We start from the raw sequence: 27,196 nt of genomic DNA, 5'->3' as shown, positions 1-27,196 counted from the left end.
TTATAATGATTAATCGCATTTTCCTTCCTACTGGCCTGACAATTCATCTAGCTTCAGAACTCAAACCCTGCTGTCCTTTCACTAGGTGGCACCACAGCATGATCTGTGAAGTAAGTGGTTGGAAAGTAGATCATCGCAGTTTAATGTGGTAAAAATGGCTCTCTTGACAGCACTGTCACTTCTATGTTCACACAATAGCAATACACAGTTCAGAGCACTGAACTTAATTTGTATTGGGAATTAAGCTACAGCAAATTACAGAGAATTTACAGAACAACAACACATCACTCAACCAACAGGCCTGTGCCGGTGTTTATACTCAGCAATAGCCTCCCCCACCCTTCATCATCGAACCCCATATCATATCATTTCATTCCTTTCTGCACACATGATTATCTAGCTTCCCCTGAAATGCATCTATCCCATTTGCCACGATGACTCACTGTGGTGGCGAGTTCCACACTCTTACCATTTTCTTCAATTCTTTATTGGTCTCCATTATTTGTGGCCTCCAGTTTTGGACTCCGCACAAGTGGAAACGTCAGCCAGGATTTTATGTCCGGCAGGCGGGCGCGTGCCTGACCCGAACGGACGTGAAATAGTACGACAATTAGGTGGGCAATTAGCCCCATTAATGATGCATTCAACAGCGATTTTACATGGCCCGTCCACATTTAGGGTTGGCAGACGGGCCATTTTCCCAGGCGGCATTCCCACTTTTGCTCAAACCTCGATCCAGGCGGGATGAAATCTCCGTGGGGAAATAAAATAAAAAGAGATATTGGGGGGACTGGTTTTTTTTATGAGATATGCTTTCAGGTGCTTGATTGTGCTGCATGGACATATTTTGCAGCATTTTTGTTGTGTCCTTTAGTCTGTGGAGGTCTGCAGCTCCCTGGGGCAGCTGTCTGCCTTCAGGGAGCTCACTCAAAACGCTCACCTACACCTTCGGTTACATCGACGCCCGTCCTCTTCCCGCCCCCACCCGGCAGCGCTGGGCATTTCAGCACACATTTCACACTGGCTGGCCGTTAATTGGTCAGCCAGCGAGAAATTGCGGTCGGGAGCCGATCGCGGCTGGTGGCTCATTTCCCATCAGCTCTCTGGCCCGCCGATCACGTGTGCCCGACGACCAAAAAATTCAGGCCATTTTCTTTACATCCACCCAATCAAACCCCTCCATGATTTTCAACATTTCTATGAAATCACCCCACAGATAACCTATTCAATCTATCCTGATAGTTTTAACCTGTCAATCCTGGCATCATCCCTGTAAATCTTTTCTTGCACCTTCACCAGAGCCTCTATATCGATTTTTTGATATGTAGAGATCAAAACTGCACGTGGTAGTGCAAGGACTCTATGTAAATTTACCATAACTTCACTGATGTTCAATTCTACTCCTTTAGGAATAAACTCTGTTTTGTTTGCATGTTTCATAGCTTTGTTAATTTTTATTGCTATTGTTATATGTGTTACTATGTGTACTGCTAAATGCATTTGCTTCTCTACCCCATTTAGAGTCTTATCTTTCAAGGAGTATGTGGCCTCCTTATTCCCCCTACCAAAATGCACCATGACACACTCATCTAAGTGATAGCAATTTTCATTTACATGCCCATTCTGCAAGTTAATAAATGTCTCCATTTATTCAGTCGCAATATACCCCCAATATAGTGTCATCTGCAAAGTTTGAAATTACACTGCCCATTCCCAAGTGAACAGGCCCCAGCACTGATCTTTGTGGAACACCATTTCACACCTTTCACCAATCTGCACAAGGACTTATAACCCCAATGTTTTGTTGTCTGTTTTGCAGTTAGCTCAGTTCCAGTTTATTTTGCATTTCATGCGGAATTCCTTGTTCTCATGAAAATAGAACAAAGTGAACACTTATCAATCCTTACTTACATTTTACTCTAAATGTTCTCCTTGTTCAGGTTCCTGTTCACTAGCAAAGATGCCATGTGTCCAATTGTAATCAGTCTAGTGGTAGAGCAATCATGTATCCAATTGCTTAATGATCTATTTAAATTCAAGTTCTTTCATTTACCAGAATGCCGCATACATTCAGTCACCGACTTCTACTTCCACTTGCAAGCCATACAGCAGAGGTATGTTGAGTAAGGGATGGGCTTGGTGGCTTAAATGTTCATCTATGTTCTTACAAAAAAAAATAATGATACATGAGGCCACTCGGTCCATCATATTTCCAATTAAACCAACAGCATGTTCCCTTTGATCACCACATCTGATGTTTCTTGAAAATTCCTGTTGAAATTAGTTACCGGGTGCAACTGTTGCAACACAAAGCACATTCACGTGGGTATGACATGGTGTTTGGTGACTCATGGACAAAACAGGAATTTATATGTTAATCATGTGTAGCTAATTATCAATGCTCTCCACAAAAGGTCCTGGAGTTAGCGAACATCCTGGTGAGATTTGATTTAAATAATAACAAATCATTCGTTCCACCTATAAATTTATTATTGCAGCACACCATAAAAAATGAGATTATTTGAAACCAATTTTTGAGAACTAATTTAGGAAACTAATTTTTAAGAACAAATTTATGATGAGAAAGTAATCGAAGCGTTGAGAATGTATTTTTTGCACTTTTAGTTGGCTGTTGTTTTCAGGAATATTGTCAATACATAAACCAAAGACTGTACGCACCTTTTTAGCATTGTATGCGAGCAGCACATACTTCATGTCTGGTGATACTTCATATCCGCTGACTTGAAATTCTTGCTGTTAAAATAAAGAAATGATTCATTTAAATAAATGCACTTTAAATTTAAAAAATTACATTTTCCAAATCCTTAGCATGTATCCTGTAGCAAGTATTATCATCTATTCGTAAATCATTGAGGCCTTTGGACCAATCGGGTTTCCTGTTTGGCCCCATACATAATGTCAATGAGCATAGAACTGACTGGATCATGAATTTTCAACCAAGAAATATTCCGTTTCCATAGCATCTACTTCATTCTAGGGGAGCCGTTTTATTTTACTTTGCGGTCACTCTGTTCTCACTAACTTTCCCCTTTCTTTGGTCCCTTAAAAGTTGAGACTGGGAATTAATAATGGGAAACAAGGAAATGGCAGAGACTTTGAACAAGTGTTTTGTATCTGCCTTCACATTAGAAGGCACTAAAAGCGTCCCAATAATCGGAAAGGCAAAAGGGAGGGAGGACTTTAAAATAATTATGGACGCTAGAGAAAAAGCACATGGAAAATTAATGAGACTAAAGTCTGACAGGTCCCTTGGACCTGATGGCCTATATCATAGGGTCTTAAAAGAAGCTGCTGCAGAGATAGCGGATGCATTGGTTGTAATCTTCCGAAATTCCCTAGGGCAGAATTTTCTGGCCCCTCCCGCTGGCAGGATTTTCCGGTCACGCAGAAGTCTATGGACTTTTGAATGGCTCGCCACATTTTACGGCCCCGCCCCTGCCGCAATAGGGCCGTAAAATTCCACCACTAGATTCTGGAAAGGTCTCAGAGGATTGGAAAACTGCAAATATCACCCCTCTATTCAAGAAAGGTGGGAGACAGAAAGCTGAAAACTATAAGCCAGTTAGTCGAAAATCAATCATCGGGAAAATGCTAGAATCTATTATTAAGGAGATAGAAAATCAGGCAGAGTCAACATGGTTTTGTGAGAAACGAAATCGCGTTTGACAAATAGAGGATATAACAAGTAGGGTGTATAAAGGGGAACCAGTAGATATAGTATATTTGGATTTCCAAAAGGCATTCGATAAAGTGCTAAATACAGGTTAAGTGAGTGGGGTAAAAAAATCAGCAAATGGAGTATAATGTGAGAAAATATTAGGTTGAGACTGAGGAATTAATAATGGGAAATAAGGAAAGAGCAGAGACTTTGAAGAAATATTTTGTATCTGTGTTCACAGTAGAAGACACAAAAAGCATCCCAAAGATAGTAGAGAATCAAAAGAGGAGCTTGGGCAGAAAGAATAGAAAAACAAAGGGATCTGGGTGTCCTTGTACATGAAACACAAAAGGTTAGCATGCAACTGCAGCAAATAATTAGGAAGACAGATGGAATATTAGCCTTTATGGCAAAGGAGATAGAACATGAAAGTAGGGAAGCCTTGCTACAACTATACAGGGCATTGGTAAGAGCACTGTGCACAGTTTTGGTCCCCTTACTTACGGAGGGACATACTTACATTAGAAGCAGTTCAGAGGAGGTTGACTAGGCTGATTCCTGGGATGAAAATCTTGTTTTATCAGGAAAGGTTGAGCAGGCTGGGCCTATACTCATTGGTGCTTAAAAGTGTGAGAGGTGATCTTACTGAAACATATGATATTCTGAGGGGCTTGGCAGTGTAGATGGATGATTCCCCTCATGAGGAAATCCAGAACTAGGGGGCACAATTTAAAAATAAGGGGCCTCCCATTTAAGATGGAGATGAGGAGGAATTTCTTCTCTCAGAGGGTCATTAGTCTTAGGAATTCTTTTCCGCAGAGAGCAGTGAAGGCTGGGCTTTTGATTATATTCAAGACTGAGTTGGACAGATTTTTGATCTACAAGGGAGCTGAGGGTTATGGAGAGGCAGGCAGGAAAGTGGAGTTATGGCCACAATCAGATCAGCCATGATCTCATTGAATGGTGGAGCAGGCTTAATGGGCCTACACCTGCTCCTACTTCTCATGGTGATATAATCCCTCTATCATGGGTTGCACAAGTGATGGTAAAGCCCGAACAACCCACCATTTCACCGCCAGCTCAATACAACAGGCATGATGGTTGAGGTCAGCTAATTCAATACAAACAGAGTCTTAACAGTTTCTGATCCATGTAACTCAGCTAGCCACTGAACAGTGAACAAGACTTCATTTCACTTTTCATCCCCAGAGCAGTAACGTTGTTGTCTGGAAAAAAAAAAATCCTTAACTTTATAGAATCTTCAGAAACTTTTATGACCCACAGCCAATTCAGATTGAATTCAATCCAATGTTGAATGAAGGTTTCACATTCAGAAATGATTCTGACAGGCATTCTTCACAAGTAAAAAAACACAGGTCGCTAAAACATCAGATTCCCTGCATTGAAAACGGCTTCAATCCTTGATAGACTGTCAAAACCTGAGGCCATCACTATAAACAAAATGATCTAATAATGCTTTTAGCTACCTATTGCCACAGAGAGAGTCCCTTCATCACTAAAGCCTCATAGTTCCACAATGTAGACTATTGCTAGAGTGGAGTTTATTGCACTCAAACGTCTTCAGAAAAGCATATAATAATAATGGCATTTTATTCAAAGAAACACTTTTGCAGCCCAAAGGCTGAATTGCAGTGCGACTTACTTTGAAAAATTCATATATCAACTAACAATCAGGTTAAAAACACGTAACATGTAACTACCATGTAGTGACAAAAATAGACAAACAAATCCAGCAGGTAACAGGGGAGTGGTGGATGGGATATTGAAGGAAGGGTAATAGCAATCAGTTAGAGTCAACATGGTTTTAAGAAAGGGAAATCATGTTTAACCAATATATTGGAACTCTTTGAAGGAGTCACATGAGCTGTGGATAAAGAGGGACAGGTGGATGTACTGTACTTAGATTTCCAGGAGATATTTGATAAGTTGCCACATCAAAGGTTATCGCAGAAAACAAAAGCTCCCGGTGTAGGGGGTAATATATTGGCATGAATAGAAGATTGGCTAGCGAACAGGAAGCAGAGGGTAACCATAAATAGGTCTTTTTTTGTTTTGGCGGGATATAATGAGTGATGTGCCACAGGGATCAGTGCTGGGCCCTCAACTTTTTACAATTTATTGAAATGACTTGGATAAGGGGGCAGATAGTACGGTTGCTAAATTTGCTGATGACACAAAGATGGGTAGGAAAGTAAGTTGTGAAGAGGACATAAGGAGGCTACAAAGTGACATAGATAGGTTAAGTAAGTGGGCAAAGACCTGGCAAATGGAGTATAATGTCAGCAAATGTGAAATTGTCCATTTTGGCAGGAAGAATAAAAAATAGACATATTATCTAAATGGTGAGGGATTGCAGAGCTCTGAGATTCAGAGGGATCTGGGTGTCCTAGTGCGTGAATCACAAAAGGCTAGTATGCAGGTACAGCAGATAATTAGGAAAGCTAATAGAATGTTATCATTTATTGTGAGAGGAACTGAATACAAAATTAGGGATGTTACGCTTCAGTTGTAAGGCCACTGGTGAGACCACATCTAGAGTACTGTGTACAGTACTGGTTTCCTTTTTTAAGGAAAGATGTAAATGCATTAGAAGCAGTTCAGAGAAGGTTGACTAGACTAATACCAGGAATGGGTGGGCTGTCTTATGAGGGAAGGCTGGGCAAGTTAGGCTTGTATCCACTGGAGTTTAAAAGAGTAAGAGGTGAGGCGACTTGATTGAAACCTCTAAGATCCTGAGGGGTCTTGACAGGGTGGATGTGGAGAGGATGTTTCCTCTTGTGGGAGAGTCTAGAACTAGGGGTTACTGTTTAAAAATAAGGGGTCACACATTTAAGACAGATATGAGGAAAGATTTTTTCTCCCAGAGGGTTGTGAGTCTTTGGAACGCTCTTCCTCAAAAGGTAGTGGAAGCAGAGTCTTTGATTATTTTTAAGGCAGAGCCAGCTAGATTCTTGATTAACAAGGGGGTGAAAGATGGTAGGCGGGAAATTACAATCAGGTCAGCCATGATGTTATTGAATGGTAGAGCAGGCTTGAAGGGCCGAGTGGCCTACTCCTGCTCCTAGTTCGTATGTATGTTCGTATGTTAAATTAAAATGATATTCGAATTACAGACTAATACACCATTCCTACATTACAGGTGTGGGATTGCATATTGGATGTCTCTTGAAATCTCGTCACTCAAATCAAGGCCTCATAAGACAAAAATGTTAGGAAATACAAATATAGAGAACTCCAAATAAATAAATAGTTAATCCAAGCAAGGAAAAATAAGCATTTAAGAATTGTCGGATCCAAGGAAAGACCCTTTTCGAAGATCAGCTTGGATATAATTTTGACTTTGGGGATAGTGTATAACAAAGATATTAATCCAGCTGCCTATTATGTATCTCTCCCCAATTTCATTTCCAATTAGGAGAGGTGGATATAGCTAAAGCCTCATTTTACACTGTCACCCAAAGTCAAAGTGGCCCCTTTCGACCCTTCACTTTGTGGAATCTGATGACAGGAGCAGAGCTCCAGCCCAAGTGTGGCGCGCAGTCACGTTCGCAATTAGCTCCAAATTCACAACAAGCTCCCATGACCCAGAAGAATATCTAAGGCCAGACCATTGAAGTTTAATAGAAGAGCAACAATGCAGGAGTTGCACTGAACTTGAACTTTGTGCAAAGTGCTTCGTGCAGAACATCAAAGGGGTTGATGATGGCTGAAGTAGTTCAGAGGACAGTATTGGTCAATATAGTTCAGGTACGCATGTGGACGGGGTTCTTCTCTTAAAGGAGTGGCCTAGGCACCTATTGAATAGGCTTGGATGTGACATTAAAATGGATTGCTGCAGTTGAATAACCATGACTAGCGCAGACCTCTTTTTTTGGTGTGATTTCTAGCTTTCTGTAGTTAAGCTCTGTGGTATTGCAGTTATGCAGTATTCAGCAGACCATGCTTATCTTGGGCAGGTTTGTAAGGCTTCTGCTGATCTGTTGATACATCTGAGGCTCTGCTATAATGGTTCTGCTCTTTGTACAGCCCTCATTTTACCGCTGGCTGGTGCAAGGGTGCTTTAGAGAAAACAGAATAAAATAGCTTGGGTCCCTGAAGAGCTAGCCCCTCAATCTGTTTTCCTGCAAATATTTCAAACACAAATGCCCTTTGAAAAAGAAAGAATTGCATTTATTTAGTGCCTTTCATGACCTCAGGACATCCCAAAGCACTTTACAACTAATTAAGCATTTTTGAAATTCAGGAAACAAGGCAGCCAATTTGCATACAGCAAGCTTCCAGGTTCAGCAATGTGAAAATGACCAGAAAATATACTTTTAGTGATGTTGGTTGAGTGATAAATATTGGCCAGGCCACTTGTTCTTCGCTGAAATAGTGCCAGGAGATATTTTACACCCACCTGAGAGAGCTGACAGGGTCTTTGTTTAACAGTTCACCTGAAAGGCAGCATCTCCAACAGTGCAGCACTCCCTCAGTACTGCATTGGAGTGTTAGCCTTGGTTTTAGTCAAGTCTCTGGAGTGGGACTTGAACTCACAATTTTCTGATGCAGAGGTGAGAGAGAGAGAGCTACCCACTGAGTCATGGCTAATACCAGCCAAATGTCTCCGTACACACTGCTGTCGGGTTTTCCACAGTCCATTGGGTATCACTTCTTTAAAGAAGCACAGAGGTTGGCCAAGCAGGATCCTTCCATTCTAAGGAGGACTTAAAAGCTGCCCACGCCTCATGATGCATGACACAAAGCATGTCCTTAGGTCTGTTCCTGTAGCTACTTTTTCTTGGGAGAGGTCACCAGCCTGTCGGGGTGACAATTCACATCAAGCCTGGCTGACCAGGAGACTCTCCTGCTCTTATCACCCGCCATAGGTTTATTGGAAAGATTTGTAGGTTGATAACCAACCTGCTTAGTCATGTTATGAGCACACCTTCTGTGGCTATCAAGGTCAGGAGTGGGATTTGAACCTGGAGCTTCTGGTTTAAAGGCAGAGGCACCTACCGGCTGAGCCACAAGGCCTCCAAATAACTCAATTTGGGCTTCATTTTAACCAGGATACTATTATAGAGTGAGTCCCGATAATGCATTATTTCACAGAATGTAACTAAAGTTAATATATCTGTTGTTTACCTATGCCTGCTCTAGTACCCTTTTTGAATGTGGGCACCACATTGAATTTTACAATTTACTGGTACTTCCCTAGTGTGTAGTCTTCTATCATAATGGCTGTCAGTGCTTAAATCTCACCCTAGCTCTTTCCATACTTTGTGGTAAATACCACCTATCCCCAGGGATTAATTGTTTTGAGCCGAGCTGTCCACAACATTTATGTCAAAGTCATTGATTTTACTTTGGTTATCTTTGTTTGAAGAGGCATATAGTTCATGCCTTCCCTTGTAACCAATCAGAATACTGTGTTTAACCTCTGTTTTGATTCCGTTTGTAAATTTTGGGATGTTATTGTTTTACAAAGATCAAGGATCCGTAATTGGCTTAATTTGATCTTACTGCTGTAGATCTTGAATAGTTAGAGAATAAGTCAGGAGAGTGATAAGGAGGCTTGATGCAGAACAGAAACCACATAACTGTGGTTTCCTCAGGCATCAGAACATATAAAGCCCATGTGTGGGAAAGTCAGAAGAATCAGTGATATCTGGAACAAGGTGCAGTTCCTCCTCTTATGTCCTGTGGGATTTAATGCGAGTTGGAACGTTGGAAGCAGGGTTTTGGGTGATCTTGAGTTTCCAGAGGGCAGAATGTGAGGCCATCCAGAAGTACATTGTCGTGTCTAGGTATAAAATAGGCATAATTGTCGGCCTCAGTAGCAGATGAGCTGAGGCAGAGTCAGAGTCAGGTGGTGTTGTGGAGGTGGAAATAGGCAGTCTTAGTGGTGGCGCAGATACGTGGTTGGAAGCTCATCTCAGGGTCAAACAAGGCATCAAAGTTACAAACAATCTGGTTCAGTCTCAGGCATTTGACAGGGAAATCATCTGGTGAAGGGTCACAGAGCTGGGCCGGATTTTCACAACCAGGGGTGGATAGTTTGAGTCGGGAAATTTCTTCGAAAAAATTGCCCTGAGTTTTCGCTCTGGGAGGGTGGGTGTGGGATGGAGTTTGGCCTGCCACCCCAGGGAACAGATCAGAGGTAACCGCTGGGGTTTCCAATTGCCAAGACATGCTGGTTAAAAGGTCCGCCTTGTTTCTCTGGAACACCATCCAGCTGTTTTGTTAAATATTTGGCTCTCTAGCCCTCACCCCTCACATCCCTTCACCCCCAACCTATTCTCCAACCCCCCTCCATTCCAACTCATACACCCCAACCCAAACCCTTAGCCCCTCATACCCTCCATGTCACTTAATGTCATCTCATGGCCCCTATTCACCCCATGGCCCCTTACAGCTTCCATACAAACTTCATGCCAACCCCACCACTCCATCATCCCTTATAGCTGCCATGTCAATGTAAAAAAAAACTCCCATTCATGAAAGCCCATTCAAAACTTTAAAAATCCCTCAAGTACTTACCAAAACAAACAGACTTGTATTCATAACCCCACATCAAAGGCAACTAATCCTTTAATAACTTCTTTGAGCTTCCAATCAAACTGTAAACTTAGCACCTCCACCCCTCCCCCCCACCTGCTGGGATAATTATCAGTTATGAAAAGCAGCCAATTATTAATAATGATGCAATGATAGCCCTTAGAGTAATGTCAACAAACAGCTATTGTAACTGTATGAACAAATTTGCTTTCAACTCTTACTGTCACAGGTAGGCTGTTTTTTATTCACTTTTTAAAAGGCTGGGATTTAAATAACTTGACAGCTTGACAGTTCTACATATCTTATCCGCCCTTCGCAAGCATTTACGTCTTCTCAATCAATTCGTCACTCCCACACTGCAGGTTAAGGCCCTTGTTGCAGCAAAAAATGTGGCCTGTTTGAACTCAGCACTGAGTTCAAATAGCCCTGCTGAGTTCAAGTTTCCCTTGGGCAGAATTCTTCCGTCATCAGGCGGCCTTGGTGGGGGTGGGAGGGGGCAGTCGGAAATCCGACTGCCGTCCACGATCAGGGCCCAACCACAATTTCACGTTGGCGGGCAAATTAAGGCCCGCCCAGCGTGAAATGCAGGTCGTCACTGGCCGGGAAGGGCCACGTGGGGTCGGGGGCCTGTGGGCGGTTGGTTCCAATGGCGGTTTGGTGGCCTGTTTAAAAACAGCCCTGGTATCCCAGAAAGGCTGTCAGGGAAGGACGTCTGTTTGCTGCTGCAAGGATGGAGTCCAGAGTGTCAGCAAATGCCAGGCGGGAGGGCAGGTTGGGGTGGGGGTGTGGGGGGGGCACTCAGACCCGTTTTTCTGACGAGTGTCTCAATGCCCCTCCTGGAGGAGGTGGTTGCCAGACGGGACACCCTTGCCCCCAGAGATGGGAGGGGGGAAGCCACCGCACCTCACCAAGAGGGCATGGGAGGAGGTGGCAGCCCTGGTGAGCAGCCACAATATGGTGTGGAGCACCTGGGTGCAGTGCCGGAAACACTTCAATGAACTGCTGTGCTCAGGAAAGGTGACTACCATGTTGGTATGGGTCACTGTGTTCAATCGTGTTGGGCTGGCCATCCCCCATGGTGCTCAGGAGTGTTAGGGTATGAGTGCCAACTATCAATTACATCAGAGCTGGCCAAGGGGGTGAGCCCTGGCTGCTTTGACTGAGTGCCTTGTGGCTCGAGGGTCACGAATTAGCTGAGCCCTGTGAGGTGTTCCTCGGGTGGGATTGGCCAGGCTGCAGTGGTGCTGCAGGCAGAGAGTGGACTAATCAATGCTCCTCTATTCTTTCAGAAGAAGACACCCCATAACAATATTGAGATGTCGCGGTCTGGTGGAGGACCCCTGCACTTCCTCATCCTCTCCCGCTTTGAGCAGGAGGCCTTGGAGCTCGAGAGGTGCCATACACCTCGGTCAAGCGGCCGTGGTGAGGCTAAGGTGTCAGACGAAGATAAGAGAGCAGTGTACTGAGGTGAGGATTTCGGATTGTACAGCCATTCTAATGTAATCTCTTCACTGATGTGAGCCTCGGACCTGGAGTCCCCATTGATCATTGAAAGACGAGGGCACCATGATGCAGATCTCCATTTCTCACCAGGGTGCCTGGCATGCACAGTGACAGTGTGATGACTTTAACTAATGACATGTCCTTCTTGTCCCTTTTAGGTTCACCAGCAGGCATTCGCTCTCCAGACCCTGAAGGGCCACCCCTGACACTGGAGGACCACCATGCTCTGCAAGCACCTGCATCACACCAACTCTCTGAAGCTGGCACCAGTGGAGATACCATCACCTCGGTTGGCATTAGTTCGGCGGATAGTATCTCGGTGCACATTAGTGAGGGCATTTCACACTCGCTTGAGGTGCAGGCGGAGGCAGAAAGTGCCCAGGGTGTCAGCAGTCGGAGGACTGCTGGAGACCAGGACAATGCTCAGTCGAAGGCTGATGATGTGCCTCTGGAGTTGTCCATTAAGCAGCAGATGCTGGATCTGTCGGAGATCCAAGAGGGTATGCGTGCCATGGTCTCTGTTGTGGAGCAGTCCCAGCGGAGTGTAAGCACTGCATTGACCCTCATGGCCCAGCGCAATGCCTCCTCCATGGAGAGAGCGACGACTCTCATGGAGATCTACTCCAGGAACAAAATCAGGATTTCCTGGGGTTGTGCTGGGACCTGCAAGTCCTCACACAGGCACTGACCTCCGCTGGTCAGTGTCTGTGTGTGAGATGGATGGAGCACCCAGTATCCCAGCTAGGTGCCCATCCATCAATGGTGAGCAGGGAGATCCAGAGTGACCTCACATTGGTGCACGAGCTGCTTGTCGTCTCTGTGGGCTCCTCTCAGGGCACTCTGGATGATGGCAGCAGCTCCTCCGCCCCTCTGTCAGTGACCGTCATGCCTGATGAGGCTACAATGCCTGGGGAGGTACCAGCCTTGGCACTGGCCATTCCCTCCCAGGCGGGGCCAGCACAGGCTCCACTGGCCATACGACAACTGCCATATGAGGACAGCAGAGTCAGCAGGCTGTCTCCAATGTCGGTGCCAGTGAGGGGGGCAGCACCCAGTCGGAGCACCCGTAAACATAAATTTAAAGCACAAGAGGGACTGGTCACGGGTGAGCTTTTGTTCCCCCAATTTGTTTTTTTTTAATGGTGTGACTACCAACACTATTTTTTTTCTGTTTAAGATGATGTGAGTTCAAACATACAATTATATTTGCTTTTGTGTTATTGGCCTGAGTATGCTTCATTTGTTTTCTAGGTGCAGGGTAGGCCAGTATATAATGCTGGACATGGGTGGCTCGAAACTTTATTGCACAGGCGCTGAGTGGGATCAAGGAAAGGGTCATTTCTGCGATCCATGATGGAGGTGGCAGCCCCAGCATGAGCTGGTAGTTCTTACTTGGCAGCCTAGCCGAAGGACAGTTGGATCAAGGCGTCCCTAACTTCCTGGAGGTTATCGGGGTCTGGCTCCACGCCATCAGCGTTCTCCTCACTTGACTTAATACTGAACTCATCATCTGTGGCCTGTGCAGCTGCATCTACATCCTCTCCCTCCAGTGGGTTCCCCCTTGCCGGTGCCAGATCGTGGAGAGCGCAGCATGCAACCACTACCTGTGGCACCAGCTGGGGTGGGGGTTGGGGGGGGCGGTATTGCAGTGCGCCCCCTGAACAGTCTAGGCTTCGGAAGCGCATCTTGAGAAGACCTTTGTTTCTCTCTACCACCGCCCTTGTGGAGGCATGACCCCTGTTGTACCCCTGCTCAGCTCAGCCTCTGTTCTAGGGTGGTGGAGAGGTTTTTTAAAAATTCATTTGTGGGTTGTGGGTGTCACTGGCTAGGCCAGCATTTATTGCCCATCTGTAATTGCCCTTGTTCATAGTGCATTTAAGAGTCAACCACATTGCTGTGGGTCTGGAGTCACATGTAGGCCAGGCCAGGCCAGGCAAGGCAAGGGCAGCAGATTTCCTTCCCTAAAGGACATTAGTGAACCAGATGAGTTTTTACAACAATCGACAATGGCTTCATGGTCATCGTTAGACTTTTAATTCCAGATTTTTATTGAATTCAAATTCCACCATCTGTTGTGGTGGGATTCAAACCGGGGTCCCCAGAGCATTACCCTGGGTCTCTGGATTACTAGTCCAGCGACAATACCGCTATGCCATCACCTCCCCCAGGGGTGTCATGAGCCACCTTTTCAAGGGATAGCCCTTGTCACCCAGCAGCCATCCATCCAGCCGGGCTGGAGCACTGAAGAGCCCCGGCACCTGGGAGTGTCTGAGGATGTAGGCGTCGTGGGAGCTGCCTGGGTACCTTGCACAGACTTGTAGAATCTGCACGTTCATGGAGTGGAAGCCCTTCCTGTTGATGAAGGCACCGGGCTCACCTGCTGGCGCCTTGATGGCCACATGTGTACAGTCGATTGTACCCTGGATGCAGGAGAACCCAGTGATCAATGTGAAGCCTCTGGCTCGCTCAGCCTGGCTGGCCTTGTCCATACAGAAATGAAGGAAAGTCAATGCACGCCTGAACAGAGCTTCTGTCACCAGCTTGACGCAACTGTGGACAGCTGATTGGGAGACTCCACACAGATCCCCCACCGAGCCCTGGAAAGAGCCTGAGGCATAGAAGTTGAGAGCCATTGTGTCCTTCAGAGCCACTGGCATGGGGTGTCCACCCACACAGTTGGAGCTAATCTCAGGCCCGCGCATCTGGCAAATGGAGGTCACTGTCTCCCTGGAGAGGCGGAGCCTCCTTCGGCATTGCACCTCGGACATATTGAGGTAGCTGCATTGCCGCCTGTAAATCCTGACAGCAGGATAGTGGCGTCTTCTGTGGCCCCTTCCACCATGGGCTACCTACTGGCCGTGCGCCCCTTGTGCCTGCGCCTCTCCTCCCACAGGCCCCTCCCCTGGAAGCTGCATTGGGACACCCGGCCTCCTCTCCCTTCTGCTCCTCTCTTCCTCCTCAGAGGAGGTGCCTCCAGCAGAGACCACAATCTCCATTACCAGGGTGAGGGAAGGCTGTCTGATACCTGGAAGAGTCCACACAGTCCGAATCCTCAGGGGGCCTGGAAGACACCAATGAGTCCAGGAATGAAGCCTGGAAATGCTAAGAATGAAGCCCCGATCAGAGTTTGAGCTGCTAAATACCAGTAAGCCACCAGCAGCACACAATCTCCAAAACTCCTCACTACCCACATTGACAATGCTGCTGACCCTTCTTATCCCACCCGTGGGTGAGGTTTTGCAAATTGTGGGCTGCCCGCCTGCCCGTTTTGCCTGCACGTTTTGCCTGCCCGTTTTGCCTGCCTGTTTTGCCTGCACATTGAGCGAAAACTCGCATGGGCAACGTTAAATCGGCATCATTTGGGTTGTCAAGGGCTTTAACTGGCGAGTTAATTAATGGCAGACGCGGCTTCAACTCCTGCGCGCTCGCCGAGCGAAATATCGCATGACGACGTTGGGACACTCGCCCGACGTTGTCGCACGTCATTTTACGCTCGAGCGGTTTGGGCGCGCGCCCGCCCGCTCAGTGAAAAATTCTGCCCCTTATGAGTGGGGTGCGCCTTTCCCCCTTACCCCTGCAGGTGAAAATGGGATCTGTTGTTAGAAATGGGGGCGGGGCTCCAGGATCCAGTCTGTAAGCTCTGTCTCTGTCTCCACAGATGCTGCCTGACTTGCTGAATATTCCCAGTATTTTCTGTTTCTATTTTAGATTTCCAGCAGCTGCAGTATTTTGCCTTTGCATGGCCCACACAGGCAGCAGTGTGTACCATCTACTAGATACACTGCAGGAATTCACCAAGGCTCCTTCAACAGCACCTTCCAAACCCACAACCACTACCATCTACAAGGACAAGGGCAGCAGATAGATAGTAACACCACCACTTGGAAGTTCCCCTCCAAGTCACTCACCATCCTGATTTGGAAATATATCGTCGTTCCATCACTGTCGCTGGGTCAAAATCCTGGAACTCCCTCCCTAACAGCACTGTGGGTGTTCCTACAGCACATGGACTGCAGCGGTTCAAGAAGGCAGCTCACCACCACCTTCTCAAGGGCAGTTAGGGATGGGAAATAAATGCTGGCCCAGCCAGCGAAGCCCACATCCTTTAAATGAATAAAAAAAAGGACAAGGTTGGGGTTGGCTGTGAAAACCTCCATAATCAAATAGCTCACTGACATTCAGGCCGGAATCTTCCAGCCTCCCCCACGACGGGATCCCCCACGGCGAGCCATTGAAACCTCCAGTCCCCCATTGGTGGGACTGGAAGATCCAGTGGGCGTGAGGGGCTAGAAAATTCCGGCATCGGTGACTAACATGGCCCATGATCGATCACTTGAGTGACGTACTCCAGTCAGGACAGCCTCTTTAAAAACTGCACCGTCTCAAGAAAGCACCTTCTGGAGAGGAGGAGAGAACATTGGTTCATTGAAAAACATGCTAGAAGAGAACTCAAGGCGAGGCAACATCCCTACCCTGAGTTTCCTTTCATCCTCAGCTTGTTCAATTTCAAATTAGAGTCTTGAGAAGTGACCAGAGGAATTGAGCAGTGGTCTAAAATCCGAAGCCTCATATTGAGGCGAGTGTCGCCATACTTCTCCTTTGTTCCTTGCTGTCAATCTGAGCTTGATTCCAACTGGTACTGAGCTTGAACTGATTTTCTTTCCAACTCTCATTATGTTCCATATTTCCCCGTAGAGAAGGCTGATGGAGCCTAGGAAACATTCTCTAGGCTGAGGTTTATAAGGAGCAGTTTAGTTTGGTCGAGCATGGAATAAATGTTGTTTGCCATGATTGAAGCCTTGTGCTGGGTGCCTTCTGTGGCACAAGGTAATTTTAGAATGGGCTTCGTATAATAATCGATTGTAAACGCTGGTTATACCTTCCTAGTTTTCCCAATGGAACAGTAATGTGACTTCCCTTGCCCCTCTGTACGAAAGTTTCATAAACCAGCAACAAACAGTTTCACACGGAACTTTATAATAGGTTTTCATACAATATAATTGTCTCCAAGCAACAGTCTTTTGAGTTGGGAAAGCATTGATTCCTCATTCTTCTGCCCCCACAGGAGGGCTCGATTCATAATGTGATTAAAGATTTTAGGGCTTTTCTTTACTTGGAGATTTATGTCATCAATGGCTGCTGCTAGCTTAAAATAGACCTTACGACTTTTTATTTTATTTTAGTTAACCTTTCTTGGGCAAGGCAGCAAAAGGAAGAACCTACTTATACATGGAGCTGTTAGGTTTTTGTTTAATGTTGATATATTTTCCCTGCTCAGCATGGTAGTAAGGAAGCCCTCACTTCCTACAAACCAGAGTGTTACCTTTACACGCCCATTATCAGGTAATGCAGCAAGCTGACAGATCAAGCAAAAACCACCGTCATGATCTGGCAAAATCTCGCTTTTAATATTTTCACCTTGTGTTCAAATCTCACCATGGCCTTGGCCCTCTCTATGCCTGCAACCTCCTCCAGGCCTGAAACATTAGTTCTGTTTCTCTGTCCACAGATATTGCCTGATCTGTTGAGTATTTCCAGCATTTAAATTTTATTTCAGATTTTCAGCGTCTGTATTTCGCTTTTGTACTGATAATTAGGGTGAAATTTCCCATGCCCATTGGTGGCGGGCGTGTTCGGCGGCATGAGGAGCGGACAATATGGCGAGAAGGCCAAAAATCGTTTCCATGACGCCGTGAAACCAGTTTGTGATCATCCGCTCAGCCTGTCAATGGCAGGCTGCGTTTCCCGCCATCGGGCATCGGGAACTTCATTGTAATACACCTGCACATCATTATAAGCCCAGCTCGCCGGAATCATTCCCCCATGCTCGATCATCCGAGCACGCTGGCGCTCGTGAGGGTTGCTTGTTGACTCCAAGGTTGAGGTGCCGCGCATTCAGGCAAGAGCAGAGGAAAGATGCTATTTCCTGACTGTCTGACAGTGTGGTGCCAGAGCAAGGGCTGCCCGTATTTGAGGCAACTTTGTGGGGAGGGGGCAAGGGCTGCCCTGCGGGTGAGGCGAATTGGGGGAGGCAAGAGCTGCACTGCGGTTGAGGCAGCTTGGGGGATGTGGACCAAGGCTGCACTATGAATGATGGTAGTGCGCCAGCACATGCAGTGTCGGGTGGAGGGAAGCAACTACGCATTAGCGGAACCTTGTATAAAGTGACCTCCGCAGCTGAGACAGTTCAGATGCAGCCACGTTGACATGCTTGGAGTTGGGCCTCCAGCTTATCTGCCCACTCAAGCAATGCAGAGGCATGAAAGTGCCACCAGGTGCTCCAGAGCTTTTCACCTCTCGGGCACAGACTGCAAACTAATGAGCATTTTAGTGGACTGCACAACAGTTGGATGACTGGGCAAGTTGTACAATCTCCTTGCTAAAGCTGGCCGTGGAAGGAGTGGAGGTGCTCACAGTCCCTTGCAATGTCAGCATTCAGGTTTGGATCAGCTTCCCCAATGGTTTAAGCTAACAGTGCAGCCTTGCATCATGGGTTAGGAGAATGCCTGTGCCTGAGCTGAGAACACAGCATGCAGTCACGTGGGTGAAGCTGCCGTCAATTGGTCAGGTGGAGTGGGGTATTACAGTATATTTACAGTGCAGAAGGAGGCCATTCGGCCCATCGAGTCTGCACTGGCTCTCTAAAAGAGCATTCCACCGAGCCCAACTACCCTATCTTATCCCCGCAACCTTGCACATTCTTTCTTTTCAGGTAGTAATCCAATTCCCTTTTGAATACCTCGGTCAAACCTGCCTCCACCACCCTTTCAGGAAGTTTGTTCCAGACTCCAACCACCCTCTGGGTGCAAATTCTTTCCTCACGTCACATTTACTCCTTTTGCCAATTATTTTGAATCTGTGCTCGCTAGGTCTTGATGTTCTCTTGAGTGGGAACAGTTTCTCACTATTTACCCTGTCCATACCCCTCAGGACCTTGACTACCTCTATCAAGTTTCCTCTCAGCCTTCTTTTCTCCAAGGAAAATAGTCCCAACCTTTCCAATTTATCCTCAATCTACAGTTTTTTGTCCCTGGAATCATTCTTGTGAATCTCCTCAGTTCTCTCTCCACTGCCTTCACATGCTTCCTCAAGTATGGCACCCAGAACTGGACACAGTACTCCAGATGAGGCCTAACTAGTGCCTTATACAAGTTGAACATGACCTCCTTACTCTTACACTCAATGCCCCTATTAATAAAGCCTAAGATACTATATGCTTTATGAACTGTTTTCTCAGCATGCCCTGCCATCATCAATGACCTATGTACGTATACACTGAGGTCCCTCTGTTCCTGCACCTCCTTTAGAGGTTCCCCCTTTATTTTATACTGTCTCACCATATCTTTCCTGCCAAAATGAATCACCTCACACTTCTCTGCATTGAACTGCATCTGCCACTTCTTTGCCCAATCCACCAACATGTCTATGTACTTTTGAAGTTCAAGCCCATCCCCATCACAGATGATAACATTTCCAATCTTCGTATCATCTGCAAATTTTGAAATCATGCCCTGCACACGACTGTTTAGGTCATTAATATATATCAGGAAGAGCAAGGGTCCCAACACTGACCCCTGGGAAACTTCACTACAAACCTTCCACCAATCTGAAAAATGACCATTTATCACTACTCTCTGTTTCCTGTCACCCAGCCAATTTCTTATCCAAGTGCCTACTTTCCCTTTTATTCAATGACCTAGAATTTTGCTCACAAGTCTGTTGTGTGGCACTGTATCAAATGTCTTTTGAAAATCCACTTCACCACAACAACAGTGTTTCCCTTATCAACCTTCTCTGTTTTTTTATTATTATTCACCTCCTCAAAAAACTCCAGCAAGTTAGTTAAATATGATTTTCCCTTAACGAAGGCTTTCCTTAATTATCCTGCACTTGTCTAAGTAACTATTGATTTTATCCTGTACTATCGTTTCCAGAAGTTTCCCTACCACTGAAGTCAAACTGAATGGTCTGTAGTTGCCAGCTTTATCCTTGCACCCCTTTTTGAACAAGGGCGCAACATTCACAATTCTCCAGTCCTCTGACACCTCCCCCGTGTCTAAGGAAGACTGGAAGATTATCACGAGTGGCTCTGCAATTTCCACTCTCACTTCCCTCAGTACCCTTGAATGCGTCTCATCCGGCCCTGGTACCTTATCTATTTTAAGTAAAGATAGCATTTATCTACCTGCTTCATCTCAATTGTAAGTTCTTCTAGTGTACCAGTTACCTCCTCTCTCACCTCGGCCTGGGTAGCATCTTCTTCCTTTGTAAAGACAGGTACAAAGAGCTCGTTCAACACCTCCGCTATTTCTTCAGCCTCCACATGCAAGTCCCCTTTTTTGTCCCTAATCAGTCCTACTCTTTCTTTTAGCACCCTTTTATTGTTTCCATGCTCATCGAAGACCTTGGGATTCCCTTTTATGTTTGCTGCCAGCCTCTTTTCACACTCTCTCCTTGCTCTTCTTATTAGTTTCTTCACTTCCCCTCTGGTCCTTCTATATTCAGCCTGATTCTCCATTGTATTTTCCACCTGACATCTGTCGTACGCGCGCTTCTTCCTTTTCATCTTTACCTCTATCTCTCTCTTGTCATCCAAGACGCTCTGGATTTATTTGTCCCACCTTTCCCCTTCAAGGGAATATACCTTGACATTGCCTGCAATATTTTTTCTTTGAAGGTGGCCCATTGTTCAGCCACTGTCTTTTCTGCCACCATTTGATTCCAATTCACTTGACTCACATACATTCTCATTCCATCGAAGTTGGCTTTCCCCCAATTAATTATTCCTGCTCTGGATTTTTCTCTGTCATTTTCCAAGGTTCACCTAAACCTTATGATACAATGGTCACTGTACTCTAAATGCTCTCCCACTGATATTTGATACACTTGGGCCAACTCATTCCCAGAACCAGGACCAAAAGTGCATGTCCTCTCGTTGGACTAGAAACATACTGCAGCAGAAAATTATCTTGAATACATTCCAGGAACTATCACCCCTCCTGCCCCTTTGTACTATTCCTATCCTTACATTTGGATAATTGAAGTTCCCCATTATGATTACTCTATAATTCTTGCACCTCTCCATAATTTCCTTGCAAATTTGTTTCTCCACATCCCTTCCACTAGTTGGTGGTCCATATACAGCACCAATCAATGTTATTACACTTTTTTCATTCCTTACCTCTAGCCAGATAGATTCCATCCTTGACCCCTCTGGAACATCCTCTCTCTCCAGCACTGTAATGCCATCTTTAATCAATATTGCCACTCCCCACCCACCTTTTCTTCCTTTCCTGTCTCGCCTAAACACCTTGTACTCAGGGATATTTAATGTCCGGTCCTGAATTTCTTGAGTCAGGTCTCTCTTATAGCAATGATATATTTCCATTTGTAAACCTGTGCCTGCAGTTCACCAATCGTATTAATCACACTCCGTGCATTCACATGCATGCAAATTAGCCCTGATTTAGACTTTTTTACTTTCCTACTTATTCTGACCCCATCTAATGACTTACTGTCACCTATTCTAATTCTATGAAACTCTCTATTCTATCTACCTTGATACTATTCTGATGTATCCTCCTTACCAGTTGACTACTTCACACTGCTAGTTTTCTCCTCTGCACTTTGAATTTCCCCTCAGGTTCCCATCCCCTGCCAATCTAGCTGAAACCCTCCCCAACTGCACTAGCAAACCTCCCCATGAGGACACTCGTCCCAGTCATGTTAAGGTGTAAGCCGTCCTTCTTGTACAGTCCCACCTGCCCCAGAACCAATCCCAATGCCTCAGAAATCTAAAGCACTCCCTCCTACTCAATTTCTCCAGCCAAGTATTGAACTGCTCAATCTTCCTATTCTTATGTTCACCAGCATGTGGCACTTGGAGTAATCCTGAGATTACTTCTCTTGTGGTCCTGCTTTCCAGTTTCCTTCCTGACTCCCTAAGATCTGCTTTCAGGACCTCATCCCTATTCTAACCTACGTCATTGGTCCCAATGTGGACCACGACCTCTGGCTGTTCACCCTCCCCAAAAAGAATGTTTTGCAGCCGCTCTGGGACATCCTTGACCCTGGCACGAGGGAGGCAACATAACATCCCGGAGCCTCATCTACGGGTGGAGTTGGATGGGGTCCTGGACAGCCATGCAGCGCACTAAACTCTAGCCATCCAAGTGGTGACCAGCACTCTCTGGGATGTATTAAGGGGCCTTCAGACTTAACCAAGTTCTTAGAACACCCAAGTTAGCCCACATGTCTGTCTCTTTCAGCCTGCAGGAGGAGTACAGGAGGAGCATGGAGCCTGGTGATCTGGCTGTAAGCCTCATGGCCTACAGAGAGTGGAGACAATGGAGAAGAGAGCAAAGGAGGCACCTGGCTGGCCAGACGGAGGAGCAGCACCCTCCGGAAGAAGGGGCGGCTGGGGCTCCCACACACACCGCTGAAGAGCCACAGTGAGCCATCGCTAGTCAGCACCTAGGTAGGCCCAGGGTCTATAGACGCCGCCTTTCATTCCTGCAGATGACCGAGAACCAGTGTCGCTGAAGACTGCACATGTCTAGGGAACTGGTCGGTCACATCTGCCAGCTACTGCAGGATTTGGCGCCATGAGGACTTGGAGGGCATCCACTGCCAGTGGCCATGAAAGTGACCATGGCGCTCAATTTTTATGCCAGCTGCTCCTTTCAGGGCTCCACAGGTGACCTCTATGGAATATCACAAGCCTCCGCCCACAAATGCATCCTAAGGTCACAGACGTCATCTTCACGAGGACACACAACTTTGTACATTTTGCCCGGAACCAGGACAGCCAGGTTGCAAGAGTATTGGGATTTTCCCAGATCTCAGGTTTTCCACAGGTGCAGGGTGCCATTGACTGCACTCAGGTAGTGGTCAGATCTCCATCGCAACAAGCAGTTAAGTATATCAGTCACAAGGGCTTCCACTCCCTGAATGTTCAACAGTTGTGTGACCACCACAAATGCATCCTGCAGGTCTGCGCACGGTTCCCAGGGAGTGTGCATGATTCCTACATTCTCAGTTGGTCACAGATCCCTGATGTCTTCCAGGGTCCACAGAGGCTGCAGGGTTGGCTCCTCGGGGATAAGGCTACCTGCAGAGGGCGTGTCTGATGACACCCGTGTGGCAGCCTCAGACTACTACAGAGAGAAGTTAAAACGAGGTTCATGCTGCAACTCGCACGTTGCTGGAGCAAACCACCAGGATGTTGAAGATGAGGTTCCAGTGCCTGGAACGGCTTGGTGGAGCCCTGCAATACAGTCCACAGAGGGTGTCACGCACCAACACCGACTGCTGTGCCCTTTACAACCTGGCACAGCAACGGGGAGAGGAGATGGCTGAGGAGGAGCTGGAGGTCTCCTCCAATGAGGAGGACGTCGACAGGGATGTGGGTGAGGAGGTCCTCGAAGGTGAAGGTGATGGTGGTGCGGCCATCCTACTGGCCAGATGAGGCAGGCGCACTCGTCAGGCCCTCAGAGCTGCCAGACATTTGGAGGATGATGACGACAGGCAGTGAGGAGACACCATAGATCCACACATTGCGTCTGTGAATGTTTGACTCCAGTCTGGCTGATGGCAGCATACATACCCTCTGTGATAAGGCTCTAGTCATGGAGACACAGCAGAGGCCCTAATAATCGCTCGGTTCACAAGGATGATGATGACATGCAGTGGGGATAATCCATAGATCTTCACATAGGCTCTGTGAATGTCTGACTCCTGTCTGGCTGAGGGCAGCTCACTTGCGCTCTGTGATCAGGGTCATATCATGGAGACACAGCCATGAAACTTTAAATGCACCTGATTCTTTGCCAGCCTTCAGCACCTGATCCCTTCAGGAGCACAGCATCACCGGTCACAGATGCTGATGAGATGAGGGCCAGCCCCACCTCAAAGGTGCTGAGAGCACACAGAGAGAATGATGGAACTCTGTGATGCCTGCCCACAACATTCTGGCAGCAATGACAACACCATTGAGATGCAGGCATCAGTAATGTGTCCAGAGAGCGTGAGGCCGGACATCACTTTAGTCTGAAGGCTGCACAGAGCACAGGGAAGAGGCTCTGGGCTGAGACACCTGCCTTTATCTTGTGCAGAAACCAAGGTTTCACATCTCAGTGACATGAACACTGCTCACCAGAACAGGGATCCATAGGCTGGAAAACATTTTTGGGAGTTTTTATACAATAGTGAACAAGTGAATAACACCGTGCCCAGGCCAAACTATATCTTCTTGACCTTCCTAACACTGCTGCTATGTTGTGATGCTCCCTTGACATCTTTGGCGGACGTAGAGGCAGCCTGCTGACCGCTACACCCTGTCTGTGATGACATCGGCATGCGTCCTTTGGAGGGCAGAGACCTGGAGGGCCTTGGCCTGCTTTCGGGGTCCTGCTGTGTGGCAGTGCCACCCTCCTCAGCCTGTGGAGCTGAAGCTGCAGAGGTCACAGGAAGAGGGGATTCGGATGGGCCGGACACTCCCGGAGTCACCTGGGTGGATGGCCCCAGGGTATGCACCTCCTCCCTATGGGTGCCCGAGATTCCCTGGCTGACACCTTGAGGAGAAGGGGAAGCTGGAGTGAAATCGACCTGCCCTGCACCCCTCGTGATGACACTGCTGGAGGCTAACTATGATGTCAGCAATGGAGTTTGGCCCACGCAGCAGTGCAGGATTGATGTCCGGGGCCAAGGTCTCCATGGCAGCCGTCATCCTATGAGTGTTGACCTCAGTGCATTGGCATGCTGGCACTATCACCTCAGACTGAAGGCAGACAGACTCCTCTATCATGCCTTGCAATGTGAGGAGTGCAGCGGACATCCCTTCCTGATGTTCCCGAGCTTGCCTTTGCAGCTCCAGCAACAGAAGTATGTCTGAGTCCAGAGGCTCATCATTTGACTCGGACTCAGCAGGTTTCTGACTCCAGCAGTCCTCCGAGTGCTGGAAACCTGGTAGTCCCTGCTACTTACAGCTGTGCTTGAAACAGCGTTTTCTGCTCACCAGATTGTGACCCCGAGGCTACTCTAGAATTAGGTCCCACTGAGGCGTGTGTCTCTGCACTGGTGGAGGGTGTGGATGAGCATTGTGACATGTCTTCAACAAGGATGCCTTCAGATTATTCTTCCGATGTGTATTCAAAGCTTGATTGGGGGCCCTTGGTCGTGAATCCCCTCGGCTGTTTCCCAGGTGTACCTGCGAAAGCAAGGAGAGACAACTAGTGCATGGCAGTGGCCTGTAATACAGGACACATCACGCACAGCATGGTTGTCTGATGGATGTTGCGCTGCTGGATCCTCACTTGGTAGAGCAGCGCTGACCTCACTCTCAGCACAGGAATGATCCAGATCACACCGGCCAGCTGGAAGACTTTATTTTCAAAGTCCACGAGGACCTTGATTTCAGGCATTCCTCCACAGTCTGCGGCCTCTCCTTCTTGTTGTGTGCCAGCTTGTCCTGCATGAATACAGATGGAGAGAGTGTAAGCAGGATGCCTGCCAGGCCAGATGATAAGTATGCCTGGCATGTGTGGGTACTGAGTAGTCCCATGGACAGGATGAGGACAGTGAAGATGTGTGTGAGAAAGTGAATGATGAAATGGCAGTGAATGAGATCCCTGCGGGTTCGTGATGGGTTTGTGAGTGTGTGAGTTGAGAGTGATGAGAAGAGTGACTTACCCTGGCAAAACGGAGGAGAACATTTATCCACTTTCGGCACTGGGTGGCTGTCCTCTTTTGCAGGGCATTGGCGCTGACCACCGCTGCCACCTCCCCTCATGCTAGATTGGTGATGTTGCTGCCCCTCCTGCGGCTAGAGCAGAGGTGGAGGACATCTTGGCGCCTCCACAGCATCCTAAAGATGCTCGAGGGACGTGTCACTAATCTGGGGGTGGGGGCTGCAGTTCTCTTGCTTTTTGGGGCTATATCTTCTTTGCAGCAGTCCTGGAATGGAAGCACTGAGAGGTGTGCAGGCGGCTACACTTTAAATATGACGCCCGACGTGATGAAGCGGCGAGGTGACGGCATGGTGAGTGAATGAAAGCCCGCCCGCCATCGAAATGGCGTGTTTTCCGGGAATGCATGATTTATGAGGCCGGATTGGGAGGATATGGAGTAAAAAGCCGCCATTGCGGCCAGCGGATAAAAAGTCCTTTTTCCCGCCCACTACCGCACTTTGTGCAAATCTGGGATGATTCCGCCCTTATTGTTGTTTACCAGCCAGCAATTTAATATATTTTTTAATGTATTATATTTGTATGTTTTAATATATTTTGGTCTGTCCCATCAGTTTGAACCTTATATATCTTTCACATGGGACACACATCTTCCTGAATTCCAAGTCAATAACACCCATTCTCTTTGTCCTAGCTACTCGGACTGTAATCTAAAGCTCCTAAAACCAAACCGAATATCTTGGATTAGCGTCTGCCCTTGATGATGTTCCCTTATATTAGTTCTTTAAATACATTTTCCCAACACTAGAAAGTAAGGTTGGCAGGTCCACAATCTGATAGTCGACCCCCTGCATCTTTTTCTGAAGATGGGAGTCACATTTGATATTTCCTAATTCTTTGGGACTTAACTTGAGTCTAGTGAACTCTAAACAATTGATTCAATGGGAATTGCAATCAAAAAGGCAGGGCAAAGATACAGCATGAACAGAACAGCATGTTTTGTCACTAATGCCTTGTCATGTCTCAAAGTGCTTCACTATTTGACATCCAGTCAATGTAGCGAGGTAAATAAACATGGTAACCAGTTGTGCACAGTGAGATCTCACAAAAGCAATGAAATGAATGACCAGTTAATCCATTTTTGCTGATGCTGGCTCAGTGCAGAATTTTGGGCTGCACTCAAGGAGGACCCCCTCTTTAACTCTGAAAAAGGTGATGGGATTTTTAACCTGCTCCTGAACAAGCAAGCAGGTCCTCAGTTTCATGTATTTTATAAACATACAAACAAGAAGCAGGAGTAGGCCATTCGGCCCCTTCAGCCTGCTCCGCCATTTTATAAGTTCATGGTTGCTCTGATCGTAACCTGAAATCTGCATCCCGCCTACCCCCCGATAACCTATCACCCCCTTGCTTACCAAGAACCTATCCACCTCTGCCTTAAAAATATCCAAAGATTCTGTTCCCACCACCTATTCAGGAAGAGAGTTCCAAAGACTCACAGCCCCCTGAGATGGCACCTACATCACTTGTAGCACTTTCTGAAGAGACTGCGCCCTTTCATCAGTATCCTGATGTGACCTACTGTGGTCAGTTCTGGTTTAAAGGGAGGCTTTAAGGTTTAGTGATGGTAGAATGTAATAATTGTTGAGGGGGGGTGTTGGTTGCAGAATGGTGTCTCTTAAAGAAGCCTTTGTAGTCTTCAGTAGGTTAACTGTATGTCTTTGTTAACAAGTAGAACTGGATACACATGTAGGGTAGAGTTTTTGAG

General features: G+C 46.8%; 1 protein-coding gene across 1 annotated transcript in view; it reads right to left on the bottom strand.

The window, feature by feature from the left end:
- The window catches only part of dpp6a (dipeptidyl-peptidase 6a), an 848,482-nt gene that overhangs the window by 374,180 nt on the left and 447,106 nt on the right, over positions 1-27,196 (bottom strand). The window contains exon 5 of the mRNA XM_078537068.1: positions 2,680-2,754. Within this exon, the coding sequence (XP_078393194.1) occupies positions 2,680-2,754 (75 nt within the window). The remainder of the gene's footprint in view (positions 1-2,679; positions 2,755-27,196) is intronic.

This window comes from Cetorhinus maximus, chromosome 3 (assembly GCF_964194155.1).
Source record: "Cetorhinus maximus chromosome 3, sCetMax3.hap1.1, whole genome shotgun sequence".
Taxonomy (NCBI): Eukaryota; Metazoa; Chordata; class Chondrichthyes; order Lamniformes; family Cetorhinidae; genus Cetorhinus; species Cetorhinus maximus.
Note: the sequence above shows the minus strand (reverse complement) of the source record. Positions and strands in the feature narration are given on the sequence as shown.